General features: G+C 37.4%; 1 protein-coding gene across 3 annotated transcripts in view; it reads right to left on the bottom strand.

Moving 5' to 3' along the window:
* The window catches only part of COL12A1 (collagen type XII alpha 1 chain), a 99,935-nt gene that overhangs the window by 70,203 nt on the left and 13,769 nt on the right, over positions 1-15,963 (bottom strand). For all 3 annotated transcript variants that reach the window (XM_027892379.1, XM_027892377.1, XM_027892378.1), the window contains 8 exons: positions 15,540-15,803; positions 15,262-15,426; positions 14,647-14,820; positions 13,510-13,800; positions 12,685-13,287; positions 11,049-11,321; positions 8,647-8,919; positions 7,457-7,729 (listed from right to left, as the gene is read on the bottom strand). In XM_027892379.1, the coding sequence (XP_027748180.1) occupies positions 7,457-7,729; positions 8,647-8,919; positions 11,049-11,321; positions 12,685-13,287; positions 13,510-13,800; positions 14,647-14,820; positions 15,262-15,426; positions 15,540-15,803 (2,316 nt within the window). The remainder of the gene's footprint in view (positions 1-7,456; positions 7,730-8,646; positions 8,920-11,048; positions 11,322-12,684; positions 13,288-13,509; positions 13,801-14,646; positions 14,821-15,261; positions 15,427-15,539; positions 15,804-15,963) is intronic.

The following is a 15,963-nucleotide window of genomic DNA, read 5'->3' as shown; positions in this document are numbered from 1 at the left end:
ATTATTATTATTAAGGAAACAGCTGTGTTTAAGATATAGTCCAACTCTAAGTCTTAAATTATTAGAATTCCATAAAATATTATCTAAGCTGCTACATTCAGAGTCAAGAAACATTTATGCTCCACAATAACACAGGCATAACACGGTGACTAGCAGACATGCAATTAGACCTATGAAATATTTTTCCCTTGGATTAAAACAAAATACCTAGGTATAACTTCCTTACAGTCCATGCACAAACACAAATCTACAACAGTATCACCTGAACAGTAATTTTGTTCCTTGGTCCAACTGTTCAGAAATGCTTGGTTTATACCTGCTTCTTGCCTGCTTGTTTAAACAGGATAGACAAGGACCATGGAAAGACAACGCACGCTTAAGAAAGAAAAGTGCTGGCCGGCTGGCAAGTGACTGTCAAAACAGTCCCACTTTTTCTTGACTCCAAGTAGAAGCCCATGTACGTTCATCACTTCATACAGCCCCCAAGACATCAGCAAGCAAGGAAGGAGCTGCTTTCTGAAAATTATTCCCCAACAGGCATGAGGTCCTATGATGCTCTGGAGCACGAAACCAGCTGGTGTAAGCACAGCTGTGAAGCATGCTGAGTACATACACAGTAAAACAATGTGTTTGCATGCACAGGTCAAAACCCTGCCTGGGAGAGCACACCAGTCACCAGCTTCAGGCCATCAGATTCACTTTGGTAGTTTTTAGCTTAAAGCACTTTTCACTGCCTACAGTCCCCTGTACACCTCTACCACAGCTCAGTGCAGATACACTCTCAAAAATTCACTTTGTAACTTTCAGTCAGGTGCTTTTACGCCCTGTTCTGGACTCCTGTAATGTCCAGCCTCCATATTAAGTTTTTCCACTGTAGTGTGCCAGAGACACAATATGATATTAAAGCAGTTTCCCTCTGTCCACTTGGCTTACTTCCCATAGCTCTCCACCAAACACTGTTGTTATTGAACACAAGACTGAATCAGCTAAAATTAAAATGTTGACATTCATAAAAATCAAATGGCCTTATTCAAACGACCTTTCCCCTCAGAAACATTTACAAAACTCCAGCTGATCTCAGTGGGATTTTTGCATACAGTTTGGGCCCAAAGTTTAAACAACTTTCTCTACGTGGTTTTTAAAACCAGGTTTCAAAATCAATCTGCAGTGGTAAATTCCATGCAGAGCCATGTTTCAATTAAGTTAAACACAGTATTTATCTAAGCCAGCATCCTAAAAGGTCATAATCAACTGAATAAATGAGTCTTCATTTGCAGAGGCGTATGTTACGGCCTGAGTCCTGCTTGTTTACAGTGGGCATAAGTCAGGAGTATCCCATGGAATCAACAGGTTAAATTGCCACAGCCAAGGAATCAAGTGCATCCATCAGATGAGACGATAGCAGAATCACTTTCAGGCAGTCACTTGGGTTGGCTGATACCTTTCCCTCCAAGACATAAAGTAGTTGGAATACCAGACTTCAGGCATGTAGAGAGGGGATGTGGGCATAGTACAGGGGATAGTCAAGGACGTGCTGCACAGAGGGATGCTCACATGATCCCATTAGAGCAGGTTTCTTGATCTTCTGCAGAGAAAGGTAAGAAGATGCCAACCAGGAGAGTTCTGACCCAAAAGAGAGGGACTTTGGCCAGAACACTCCTGAATCTCTGATCGAGGATAACAACATAGGTGTTCATATTCAGTCCTTTTAATATTTTATCTGTCTTTTCCAAAAGCTAATCAGCTAACACTGCTCTCAACTGTGTGGAAATATTATTATTCACTCAACCCTGTGCTATTTTATTTCTGTTACATATTTCATTTCCTAGATATAACTAAGATAATTTTTCACAGATTATCAAAATGTCATACTCAAACATCTTGGAATGTCTAATTTTAAAAATGCATGAAACAGCATTAAATCACTGAGGACACTGAGTCCTTGTTTCTGTCAGTACAGAAGCAGCACTACGCAGTCTGAACATTACGTAAAGTCCCTGTGATACGCTAAAAACCTCATTGTAAGAAAATGTCACTTGAATTTGTACTATTCTGCCTGTAGGAGGTCACTGATTTCTAAAGCATTCTTATGTTACCATAGAAACAGAAAAAAGAAATAATCTCTTTACCAAAGAACTACCATCCATTTTCTGACCAAAAAAGAGCCCCCTCCAAAATCCCCAAACCTAAGCTACAAGAAATCTATACAAGAGAAAACAACTTTAAAATGAAAAGCGATTCAGTCATGACAACTTCTTTTCACACATTGCTTTAGTACAGACCAGTGGTCACATCACAAATAGCTACTCATTGAACAGGATGGCAGCATTGGGCCCTCTGTCACTGAAACAGAAAGATTCTTTCTAAAGGGTGAGAGACTACTACGTAATTATCTCTCAAATTTATGTCCTGAATATAATACACTGCACCTCTTTTTCTTCATTCTAAAATGCACAAAAGTAAGAAATAAAATGGGTTGACATCTCTGCTAATGGAGACTAGCAATGTCATGACAAGTATGTCAAAAGAACTTTGTCTATTTTTACCAACAGTGAGCCTAGCCTAGGATCTTCACTGTTGTAGGAGAAGCCCTTTGAAATTCCTCAGTGAAAGCAAGATGGGAATCTAATCACGGAATATTTTTTCTAGGGGGGAAAAACAAAACAAAACAAAACCAAACCCCACAACCAAACAAAAAACCACAACAACAAACACCCAGCTGTTTTTTCTAAATTTATCTGAAATTTGTATTTAAAAGTGTAATGACGCCCCTGCTTACAGTCAGTTACTCAAATATTCTTAAAGATGTTCTGAAAAATATATAACTGGCAGCAAAAGGGCACTCATAAAACAGATCCTCAGCTTTCAAACTTCTCAGACATTTCTTAAGATTAAGCATTTCTGTATAGATTGGTTAATCTAGCAATGAATTTGTTACTCTTTAAAACAACTGCAAATTGCGAAAGTTAATGTATTTAGCAGCTAACGTACAGTATGTTCTTTTCATCTGACAGCATGCATTTGGGCCGAAAACCAAATTCTTGCCAGACTTAAAACCACATCTCTTATTAAAAAACAGATTAGGAAAGCAGTAGCACTCTCAAACTGCTCACTGTCTGCTGCATTTCCACTCACTACCCTCACCATGTTTCTCACTGTATTTTATTTCTGGTGTATGATGACTTGGGTAAGATCATATGATCCCAAAATACACTGAAAGCCAAATGGTTTGTTTGGAGTGTTTGGGGATAACAGTGGGATTTTTCCCTAAGACATTCCATGGGTGTTTCTTGCTTGTTCTTCAATCTGTATTATGCATCATCAAATATAACCATCAGCGCTAATTTGTTTAGTTCCCCCAGTTCTCACAAGCCTTGTTCCATGCCATGGCAAATGGCAGTCTGCACAGATTTAATTTACTTCAGCAGTTTCAACAACTTTGTGTGAGCTGAGGGGAATCACAGCCAAAAAAGTATGTCTGAGGAAAATTTTTCCATGACACCTTTATAGAAGGACTCCAACCAAAGCTGCTTAGTGATGGATCACCATGCACTTTTGAAAGTGAGAGAATATGTATAAGTGGAGAGTTTTCTACAGCACATATTTTGCACATGCAATTATGTTTAAAGTAGTATGAAATATAAAGCTCCAGAACCTTCACCTCTGGACGGTGCCTCATAACTGTAGACAAAATCAGCCTGTGACTGAAAGCAGCTGTATAAAAGATGAGAGCACTATAAATTTCCTAAAGTCTGGATTACTGAAGAAGGAAACTGCACTCCTTTAACAAAGCGGCAAAAACACTGTTTCCCTTTTCCTGTTCCACAAACACACAAGAAAGAAATAAACCCATTCTCTCTGAGTAACAATTACCTGGTAATGGAATGGCACTCTCAGAAATGAGTCATTTTCTGATTACTCACTTGCTAAACTCTCTATACTGTGTTGTCTCTGAACAGTTCATAAAATGCTGATCCTCTGGCATGTGTTTATCTTTGGGCTGGACCAGAGAGCTATGCAAACAGTTTATAGAAGAGATTATCTACAGTTACTCGGGGGAATATTTGCCCTCTCTGTTTTGAGCAGAGAAACAATAAGGGCAAGCATTTACTTAGCAAAAATGAAAATACAAGGTGAAACTGAGATTACCCAGCTGGTAAATGATATCAAGTACACAGAATGATTTCTGGGTTTGTGTGGATTGATTTTCCTGTGAATCCTGAAACAAACGAGCCACTTCAAAACACTGAAAAACTGCCTTGCGGAGGAAGAGGAGGAACTTCCAAGAGCAATTTGTAACTGCTCCAAAATACTTCGGAGATAACAAACACCACTGAAGGGCCTTCAGTGAAAGCCTGAGCAGACATGTCCTTGCAGATCAGGTTAGAGAGGTCTAAAAACTTCTCAATTTTTTGCTATCTGCTGAAGGATACCCTTGTCTGGGATAGTGTAACTGCCCATGTGAGTTCTTCTACTACGTGCAGAGCAAAATAAATCATTAATGAAAGCAGTAAGAATGCTTGCCTAAACCCCTAATTGCAAGAGACCATTTAGTAATGTAATAAAATTCCATAAATATCTGAGAGTTTGGCTTTTTCATTTCCTGCCACTTGACTATAAGATAGCTGGAGAAGCTACTGTATCAAGCTCTCCTTTTCTCACTTGCCTGTTAGGACTGAAATGTTCGTGACATCCAAACTGATTCCTCTTAGGCTACATATCAATACCACAAACTAGCAACTGTCCCAGTTTGAAAGGCAATCTCAAGCTTAGCTCTTGATATGATGAGGAGCTGAAGTGGCCAGCAGCTATGGCATCACTGAATAAGTTTGGTGAGAATTCATATGGTGAAGACATCAAGTAAGCCCCACAGGGATTCCTGATACAGGAAAATACTTTAGTGCTCAGTATTTCAGTGTTGTTGGCAATGCAAAACACACACCACACTGTTTTGTTTCTCAGACACCACGGCTCACGGAAAAACTAACTGAAATACTAAACACTTTTTTATGCTTCCTTTCACAGCTTTTTTGTCATTACTGTTGATAAGTTTATTTCTCCAGAAGTTAAGATCTGTCCTGTTTCCAGCCTCAGTCAGACAAATTATTTCAGCTACTTTTTAGTCAAGTATTCACTTCACTGACCTGTGTAACTTCTCCTCTGGGTCCAACCACATTTATTTTAGTTTCACAGCCATCATGACTTCTCTTTTCATGTAAACTTCTATACTAAGCTTTGAAGTTTAAATGTTACCTTTCATTTATGTTACCTTTGTCATTTTATCCTTCAATGAGGTAAGACAATACCATACAGTGAAATATTGTCTTATATGCTGCAACAAATATCCTGAGAACCTTTCATACCCTTAGTCAAAGAGTATTTTAAAATATCTACAGACCATGTTTGTAGAGTTCTGGCCTAATTCAAGTACTTTTATTGCCCCACGAAACTGTAGATATGCTGACTGCTGAAATACATGGTAGACGTTCCACAAGGAAATTTGATTTAGGCCTTTGCTGTCATGCAAACAGAAATTTGTATTCTGTTCTTTCCCTTTGATCATCCAGGAATGACTGACATATCAACAAAACTCTTACTAACATTTTATCTAACCAAGAAAATTAAATAGACAGTTTTAATATGACAAGTAATGTTTTCCGGAGTACACCATGATAGGATTTTCAAATCCAGCTGAATCTTCAAAGAATTTACATTTGAGTCACAAAGGTATATATGTCAAAATGGTACAAGTAATTTCTAATTTAATTTTCTCCCAGCTGAAGAACTGAATAAAAAGTAATTCAGTTGAGTGATAGGATACTTATTTATTCATATTTATCCCAAGAAAAAATCTGGCACAGAATTTTTTATGTAATGTTTTAATTCAGTTACTTTGAGTAAAATCTCTTACAGGAATGTTTCTGTGACCTTTTAAGTGCAACACCCATTTTAAACTTCATCTGGTTGCCTATGAATTTACTCCTGAGATATAGGCAACTATTCTTTCAAAATCTTTGACTCTTTAACCAATCTTGAGAATGTTTTTCTTCTTATTAACAATTTAGCAATGCAGAAAGTCCAAATAAGAATCAGAGCCCTCGGGAGCTGGCATGGGGCAAGAAGCACTGAAAGGACAAGATGGTCTGTACCGGAGACTGAATTCTGATTTTGTGATGACTTTGTCATTTGGATTCTTCTGTATTTCAGTCACTGCTCTCCAGGATATGTTCTAACAGAGGCTCTAAGCAATGCCTTAAAAGACTTTTCTCTTGCTCAAGTTTTATGATAGGGTAAAAAGCTAAACTTACTTTATGAATTTGAAACACATTTGATCTCTCCACGTCTCCATGTTAATCAAGGATTTCTCATGAATTTACTAAAAATATACTCATGAAAACATTTCCATCAAATGTAAACAGTTAACTTGGTCAATCCTTTACTAAAATTTGAGTAAGTGCCTAAACTTTAGTGGAAAGAATTCAGCACATTGGCATATCACTGGAAATTATTTTTTAAAATTATTTGATTTTACATTTTCCTTTTTTTAAAAGTTTTTCTGGTTTGGTTCCTAACCTATGTCGCAAACAAAAAGTGAGACTTATGGAGAAACTGAGAGTCAAGTACATTGCTACTCTCTAACTCCGTTAGCATCAATGGACAAGTCTTAATTCCACATGTTTTCAGGTGTCATGCCTCCACAGTTGGAGTGCCAGCCTTCAGCAATACATACCTGGCCAGCACAGAGCAGTCACACTTCCTTTCAAGGCTGAGGACACAGCTTTCCCGACCCTCTGACAATCTACAGATGACGTTGAGAATGCTCACAGAGAACTAGTCTGGGAATTTCCACTCCAAGGCAGAGAAAGAGCAGCCTCCCCTTCTTACAAAAAAGTCTTTGGCTTTGACTTCACGCTTAGCCAGAAGTCTGTTTATGCTCAGCTCCAGGTTCTTAGTTAGAAGCAGGGTATGACTCATTATCTCTTTGCCTAGACTAGATGTTGTTTCTCTAACGTAAAAATGGCCCCTGAATATCTTTCGGTCTCAGTACAGTAGCAATGCTGCAAATCTACAAATGGATGAGACACTTTAACCCCATTAATTAATCCCCTCACATTAAGAACAATCTGCTACTAAAACTGTTCAGAAGTTGAGACTTATAAGACAAAATATTTCACTGAGGCTGATGTGGAAGTACAGTCAGTTTTGGCTGGTACTTACTTCTGGGGAACATCTTTTTCAGGAGATCCAAAGTCCCCTCTGCAATCAATGATTTAACTCACTTTTCTTTTTTCTGAGGACAGTAAGTTTGGAAAATTCATGTAAAGTAAGAGAGTGTTTTTATGCCTATTTTTCCTTCATATATTTACTTCTAGAGAAAACTTGGGAAGACACTTAAAGATACCATAAACATCAATCAAATAAATGAATGGCTGTACAGAAAACAATAAAAAATTACCTTCAAGTGTTTCTCCCTCTCCAGAAAGGGCATCTCCTGCTCCAGAGGCATACAAGGCAGACACAGTCAGTGCGTACCTAGTGGCTTGGTCCAAGTCTTTCAGCACTTTAGAGGTGGTGTCACCTTTCACAGTCACTTCCTTGGTTTCACCTCCTGCGACTGGAGTGTAGGTTATAAAGTACTGCTGCACTTTGCCCGGAGCAGCACTCCAAGACAGTTTCATTGTTGATGTTGTAGCATCAGAAACTCTCAAATTCCTTGGATTTCCTCGGACTGCACATGTCAAAAGAGGTTGAAAACAAGTTGAAGTAAGCTTCATTTCTTGGTTGATCTTTTTAGACTACTGCAACATAGGATTTTATGATAAAAAATAATTCCTGAATAGTCTGCACTAATGCTGCTACAGTATACCTTTACCATAACCAGGATTTTACAATTACATCCCCACCCTTCTTAGGCAAAAATGCCCAATAGCGTCTTTTTACTTCAGTTTTTTTCTGTTGAAACAGGCTCAATCATTCTAGTACTTATATGTACTAGAAACTTAATATACGCTCAACTTCAACACACCAAGATCCATGTTGAAGTCACTATCTGCAGAATCAAGTCAAAGATGATGAATGAAATTAACACACGTACAGAGTTCTTTTAATTCTTCTGGTTTATAATATTTAAGATTGCAGTGAAATTTCAACAATGATCAGGATATTCATAAATGTTTCCATACTCTCTGGATTTTGTTTAATAAGGCATGATGCATGTTAAAGGATCATGCCTTTTCACAAGTCTACAGTAATAACTTCAGTAAATTAAATGTTTCATTAATTCCTTGCTAAGCATTCAGAACAAAATGCAAATAGGGTCTGAATTTGTTCAAAAGATATATAATTTATATCACTGACAATATGAAGAATCATGAGGACAATTAATTAAATATACAGGTAGATTCTTCACCCAAGTTACCTTGCCATATCAGGTGTTACACGTCCAAGAGACTATATTTCTAACTGAAATATTGCAATTTTGATAAATTAAATTGCCTCTCCACTAGGCTTGGCCAATGTTATAATTCTCTGTTCATCTGGGATAATACATATGGACTGTATGATTTATTCTCTTTTCAGTATGAATATGTCAGCATCCAGGGAGTTCTTCTCAAGCTTACTGCATTCACACCACTTGTCATGTACCTTCGTCAGTTTTTGCATATCCATTCAATGAATTCCCAGGCCCAGACTGATACTCAGGAATAACAGACACTTCATATCTTGTATCTTGGATCAAATTCTGCAGAATAGTCGATCTATCATTTGCTGAGACAGTCACTTGTCTCCTTTCTCCTCCAGTAAGGGGTCTATAAACAAGCCTGTACCGTAGGACATTTCCTGGAGCTGGTGTCCAGCCAACTACAAAGCTATCAGTAGTTTCATCTGTTATCCTTAAGTTTCGAGGAGCACCTTTAACTACAAAAAATATACACATATAATTTGTAAATATTTGCCTTTGGTGAAGTAGTATCTGAAGTAAAACCATTCCAACCATTAGGTCACCTAGTTTAGCAAAACAACAGCTTATAGTGCCCTCCCATTGTTTTAGGACACACACACCATTAGAAATTTCTGAAAATGTAGGGCCATAGTTACATTCAGCAGTGTAACAAAGTTGTCCCTAAAAGCATATTAATCCCAGTTTACATAGTAGCTTCTGAAAATTAGGGGAGTCTGACCGTGTTTAGCAGTACCAGTAAAAAACTGTGTAAGGGACATTTGGGCACAGTGGGGAAACTTCTTAACATGACAAATGGTATAGGTTTCCTTGCTGTGGCCATTCGCATCTGCACCACTTCCATTTACAGACAGTTGTCAGATACACCTGATTACACACAGGCAGCTCTCCTATTTTAAAAAATGACCAAGGAAAATGCAACAGGGAAAAAAAGAAAAAATTCTATTTCTCTCAGTTAAATTTTTGCAACAAAAAACGTATTCATTGCAATATGAGTTGCACTTAACGTTTAAAAAAGGTTTCTGAGTTTAGTCTCTAACTCAAAGAAATAGCTTGTTATTCCAGAAACTAAAGCAAAACTGTGGTGAATCATTTAAGCCAGTCTGCTCCTTGACAAAAGATATAGCAGCTCAGATGAACTTGTGGGCACACCAAACAAGACTCAACTCTTCCAACAGACATTAAGATCTACTGTACTGCAAATTGCTTAGAGTACACAGCATTGTCATTCAGGGGGAAAAAAAAAATCTCTGTTTTTTTGTTCGTTACTACCTATATGCTATAAGCATTTTCTTCGATGTTAGAAGTGAAGCAATTTATAATCTTAGTTTTAAAGGAACAAACTTGTTTCCTATTAATCAGAAATACAATACTCAACTTCAAATCCTTTAAAAGCCTGAAACCAAAGTTAATTGCCAAGAAAGCCATCTGGCCCAAATTGTTGGCTAGATCTGCATGGAGAGCTGCTGACGTTTACATGACTGCAGAAGGACTATCTTCTTAGACACGTTGGGATATCATCAGATCATGATGCTGACAGTTATTTAAGGCAGTATCAGTTACAACATGGGAGTTTGGATTATTTTATTGAAGCTTTTCCTTCTCCTGTCCCTCACTCACAAAAGCTACATATTCTAATCAGCCAAGACTTTGTTTTCCTAAGGGAAAATTATATGTGGCCAAAATATTCTGACCAGTAATGTCATGGAAATGTGCATACTGACAGTGAAACCTGTATCTTCCGAACTTAACATCCAAAATAAGCTATTTTATAGGTGTTTATGTCTACCAGTCCTAAGAGGAAACACCAATTAACAAATCTCCAGGCTGCTTCTTTTTCTCGCTGGAAACAATTTATGTCATCAAAGGTCACAAATGACAGCACGGAATAATGAAAAAGAGTGGATCAATATTTTAAAAAGCATGATTTAGAGTAGGCCAAGTATTCAACTACTGGAACAGAAAATCAAATTTACTGTCCTGCTGCTCCTTTCAACCAGCAGAAATGCATCATGGCAACTGTATCAAGAAAAAGTACAGTTACCATGCTTAAATTGACAGCCCTTGATCACATAAACTCACACTGACGTGAACAGAAGTTTTGAATCAGTTATTTGATTAGACCCATGAAGTTCTGACAAAAAAACAGCTGACCAAAAACTCAACCCCCTTTAAGCCTACTGTATATAAAACAGAATTCCTACTAATGTTAAGTTAGATGGCATAGCAAATTACATAGGCACACATTTGACTTTAAATGTATTGAAATCAACATGCATTCTTGCAATAGAGTCATAATTATTCAATAGAGCAGAACAGAATTGAATAGTTCAGTTGGAAGGGACCTAAAATGTTCATCTAGTCCAACTGGACTGTACATTAACATTAAGTCATGCCCCTGAATTTATGTTTGCATATTATTGGAATTCTGTATCTTTACTGAATACACTGAGATACAACAATGTTTATTCTCATTCTGTATAGCTTCTCAGCCTCAGCTGATGCTCCTCATAGACCCAGTCTTCACTTAGCAAATTCTTATTTGAGCATATGACTCCTTTGTGTCTGAGAGTAATGGGAATCCTACCTTCTAAGGTGGTTTCCTCTCCATCCAAGGGAGGGCCATCACCATCTTCATATTCAGAAATCACACTGACTGCATAAGTAGTTTCAGGCAGTAAATTGGTGAGAACTGAGCTAGTGCTTGAAGCTGGTACTGAAACAATGAATTCATCTCCACCGACTGCTACTTTATATTTAATGAGATAGGACAAAACCTCAGATCCAGCTGGAGACCAGCTCACTTTGAAACTGTCAGATGTTATGTCAGAAAAGACCATGTTCTTTGCAGGCACATAAGCTGTATAGAAATAAAAATGTGCATGTGAGGCATACTTGCTAGAATATTTTAAACACAAAATCTCTAAAACAAATAAAAAAATTCCCACAATAATTTTATTTATTCTAATTGAACAGATATTTTATTGCATGTGAACAGTATTTGTCTATAGCTATCAAATTTGATGAAGCTCATATCTAGGTTGCTTAAAATCATTCCACAATGAGTAGATGCACCAACTTAGTGATTTCTGAATCAAATTTAAACAGTCCATGTTTACTCATGGAAACTTAAGTTAGAATCTGATGATCAAGTTAGGTTTCCTCTTTTATATGTTCCATGGACAGCGACAACATTATTTCCTCAATGGAAACTAAGAATTGCTGGGATTTCTTTCTGATCTAGATTAGAAATAGGACAAAACAAATACCAGTATTTTTTCAGGAATGAAGTTGAAGGAGAAAAAAGGAATTTGACATGAGGCACAAACACAGATCTGACACCCTGGGCTTGTTTTGTTTGGCCTAGTCAGCCTAACAGTCGGAATCTTAAGACTGCTTCAGCCCTCTAAACGAAGGCTGTGCTGCTGGTTTGTTCCTCAAAGCTATCCTGAAACAAAAAGCTTATCTTTAAAGAGAGTGGGGGCTTCAACACTGGGGACTATTCAACGTTTGTGTTCTACTAAACAAAGGTAGGGTCACTGAGGGTGCAACTAATCATAAGTAACTTTAGCTGACCAAAAGCTGGTCATTTAGAAATCTTTTAACATCCAAGATGGCCAAATCTGGATGCATGTGAAAACTTTCATGTGCCACTTCAGTCTTAGAAGTCTTCAGTCCTCATACAGTTAGATTGAGACCAATATCACCTAGCATCTGCTGTCTCAAGTTGTATTGTCTAAGCCCATACCAGAGGGCCATTAATTTTATTCTAAATATTAATCAGATTGCCCCTAGAGTTGTTGGCATTGCTTCACTCTCTTTGAAAATCTAAAAGACAAGCCTACATTAGCTACCTCATCTTGGACAGCTAAAAACGAACAGGGATGGTGATTGTTCTACTCAAGACACTGAGTGTAAAAGCAGAGCACATCCACTAAGGTCATTCCAGTAGACACACATTTTCGTAGCTTTTTAGGTACTTAGCAGGGGAGGGGGGGGGAATTTCTCCAATAATTTTTTCATCTCCATTTCACCATTCATCTCCCCCATTGCTTTTAATATGTTTGAAAATGAGAAGCAAATCCCCAGTTATTAAAATTACCATTTGTATGTGGACAATTTCATCAATTTACATTCTTTAGGTAACTACAAGCACAAAACATTGGTTCCGATCTTTTTTCACTGCATTTTTTACATTCCTCTAAGTAATAACAGTTACTTACATTTTCTCCTTATAGCAGCCAGTTCCTGCTCAATTCGTAGGCAGACTGACTGTGTAAGCTCAAATGATATTCTTTGAAAAGCATCAAAGTCTTCCACGGTGTAAACGTGTGTCTCAGCAGGTGGTGACGCAATTGCTTCCAACTCTGTACGCACGGCATCCTTCACACCAACTGCAAATATTTCTACATCTGCATCCCTCAGCTTTATTGCAGGTTCTTTAAAAGCATCTGACGATTTTCCATCAGTAATAAGAATCATGACTCTTGGCACATTTGGTCTTGATCCTTTGCTGGTAACAAATACTTTCTCCCTTACATATGTCATTGCTTTGCCTGTGTTGGTAGATCCACCTCTGTAGGGGAAGGTGTTAATAGCCTGAATTATGTCTTCCACTTTGTTGTATCTGTTCAAAGAAAACTCCATATAGGGATCTCTGCTGTACTGGACAAGACTTATCTGTACTTTTCGAGGCGATATCTCAAAGCTTTTAACTAACACCTCCAAAAAGGCTCTTACTTTCACAAAATTGGCGATACCAATGCTGTAGGAACCATCCACTAAAAACACAACATCAGCTTTTACATCCACACCCCGTGAGCATTCTGCAAAGAGAAAGAATAACCACTGTAAACAGATTTTCAATGCCACAGTGTTACAACTGCATCTGTAGTTTATGTATCACACCCAGTTGTTTATAAACAAAATAACTATGCTAAGCAAAGCCCTTTCTCATAAATAATAAAAGTATGAGATTAAAACAAGCATCAGAGCTTTAATCAATGAAAAGTTATCACATGAAAATAACGTAGTGGCTCCTAACTCACCCACTTGAACTTTTACTTGTTGTGTTTTTTCCATTATGGTTATTGGCTCACTGGGGGTCAATCCTTTCATTGCATAAACATTAATTTGATACTCTGTGTCTGGAGAGAGATCTTTAACATTGAGAGCAGTAGTCTGAGGACCCACACTCAGCACATGTTGTTTTCCACCAGCTATCATTGGAATGAACTGCAGCCGATAGCCAGTTATTTGGCTTGTGGATGGATCCCAAGTGATCCTAACAGATTTTGAGGAGATCTGAGTGGCCACAAGATTTGAAGGAGGCTCCACCACTGAAAGAAATCAAAAGCAAACCCAAAATGTTAATTAATTAATTAATTAATCGATTAATATTAATTACAATTAACAATATATTTTCTTTATTTCTGGGATAAATTTACTTATATTTGCCTAATCTTTACTAAAAAACACTTTTTTGATTTCTTTTTTAGTGTAAATAAACAGAAGTGAATGACAGGACTGCCTAAAAGTGACATCAGTGTAGAAGTATGAACAATGCATTCATGGTCCCTCAAGTACAGTAGAAGTTCCAAGAGAAATTCTGTCTTGCTTTAAACCCATTTCAACCAGAAGTGAAAGTTACTCTCACAGAAACACAGCAGAAAGTGTGAACAAATGCAGACTTGAGCAGAGCACTATGACAGTGGAGTCATCTCTGCTGACATTTTGGTCAAAGAATAACTAGTTACTCAAAACTTTACATGGCCAGAAGGCTGAAATGACACAGGTTGATGTCTGTGTTTTCTCAGTATTCTCCAGTTTTCATTCCTTGGTTCCTAACCTTTTACATATTCTGCCCCTTCCAAGCATTTTTTTTTCCCTTTAGTACATTTTTCCACAGAAGTGACGCCTGTGTCCAAACTGACTGTATGAGACTGATAACTGCACATCAATGTTGCCTTTGAAACTGTGGAATAATGGAGCTATTTCAAACCTACTACATCACATGTTCTGTTCTCGTGCATTTAAATACACAAGACTGAGACCAGTTTTCCACATTTATTAAATGAGGCAACGGATCAAACTCCAGAAATAATGCAAAGGAAGTAGGGATAGCCTCTTAAATATGAATCGAAATAAATTGAATTCTATAAATACATTTATTTAAAGTATCTCACCTTCTTCTCCACTAACCAGTTCACCCAGTTGTTCATCAACACCAGAGCACACTTGCAAGATAATTTCATTCTGTATATCCACAATTCCATCAAAATTAGCCACATTGAACACATGCTTCAGTGAAGGCTGAGATGCAATTAGCTTGAGTTCCTTTGCATCTGCTGCTTTGATACCTAGAAGTTGCAATAGACAGGACTGTGTTAAGTAGCCATAAAATACAGACACCTGTGAATGAAATGTCAGAACAACCTGGGGTAAAGCTGAGTTTAATTTAATTAATCTGTCATTATTAATAATCAAACTACAAAAACATACAAAATAATGAGGTGACACATTCCGTTTCCAACCTAAGAAAATAATGTGATATCGTCAATGAGGTCAGGGTTGAAACTATGCTAGTCAGTCATCCTAATCTCCATGTAGGAGCTACAGAATTACTATCAAATTAACACAGATGGTATTTTTCACTCTGGAGGCCACAAATGACCCATTAATGCATACGGATTAAAAGAGACCCATAGTGAAATTCTTGAAACAATCTGTACAACATATAAATTACTTCTTTATCAACATTAATCTCTCAATCTCTCAATCAGTAGAAAAACTCGACATACCCAAAGAAAAAACTTCAACTCCTATGTTGCGCAGCTCTCTTGCAGGAATCTCTACATCATCTTGAGCTTTTCCATCAGTAATGACAATTGCTACTTTGGGAAAGCCTTTTCTTGCTCCAGCAGACTCAGTGAAGGTGTTTTGAACCAGGTAATCAATAGCCTCACCTAAAAACAACACCACAAGATGTGTTTTATTAGACTTATATGAACCAGGATTTAAAGCAAATTTGAATTACGAAACTAAATGCTGAATAAACATGTATGTGGAAAATCTGTACCTGTCATTGTGTTGCCACCTTTGTAAGGTATCCTTTTAATTGCATCAATAAGATCATTTCTTCTGAAATACTGATTTAAATTGAACTCTGTTCTTGTATCTGAACTGTACTGAACAACTCCAACTCTTGTCTTTTCTTCCCCAATGTCAAAAGCTGATACAAGGGCAACCATGAAGTCCAGAATATATCCAAAGTTATTTCTCCCTACACTCCATGAACCATCTACCAGGAAAACTAAGTCTGTCATTGCACTTATGGAGCATCCTGGAACATAACAGGAGGAAAAAAAGCAAAACTCTATTAGTAAATGAGCAATAGCATTCTTACAAATCAGTGAGAGGTCTAATGGGAACTTATTAGGGAAAAGTCAAAACAAACAGATGTTTAATAGATTGATCTTCTTATCTGGAATTCTTACTTGTGG

This window comes from Empidonax traillii, unplaced genomic scaffold, assembly GCF_003031625.1.
Source record: "Empidonax traillii isolate 1590-97213 ecotype Southwest subspecies unplaced genomic scaffold, ASM303162v1 scaffold348:size657943, whole genome shotgun sequence".
In the NCBI taxonomy this organism is placed as follows: Eukaryota; Metazoa; Chordata; class Aves; order Passeriformes; family Tyrannidae; genus Empidonax; species Empidonax traillii.
This window is presented reverse-complemented; position numbering and strand designations above follow the sequence as displayed.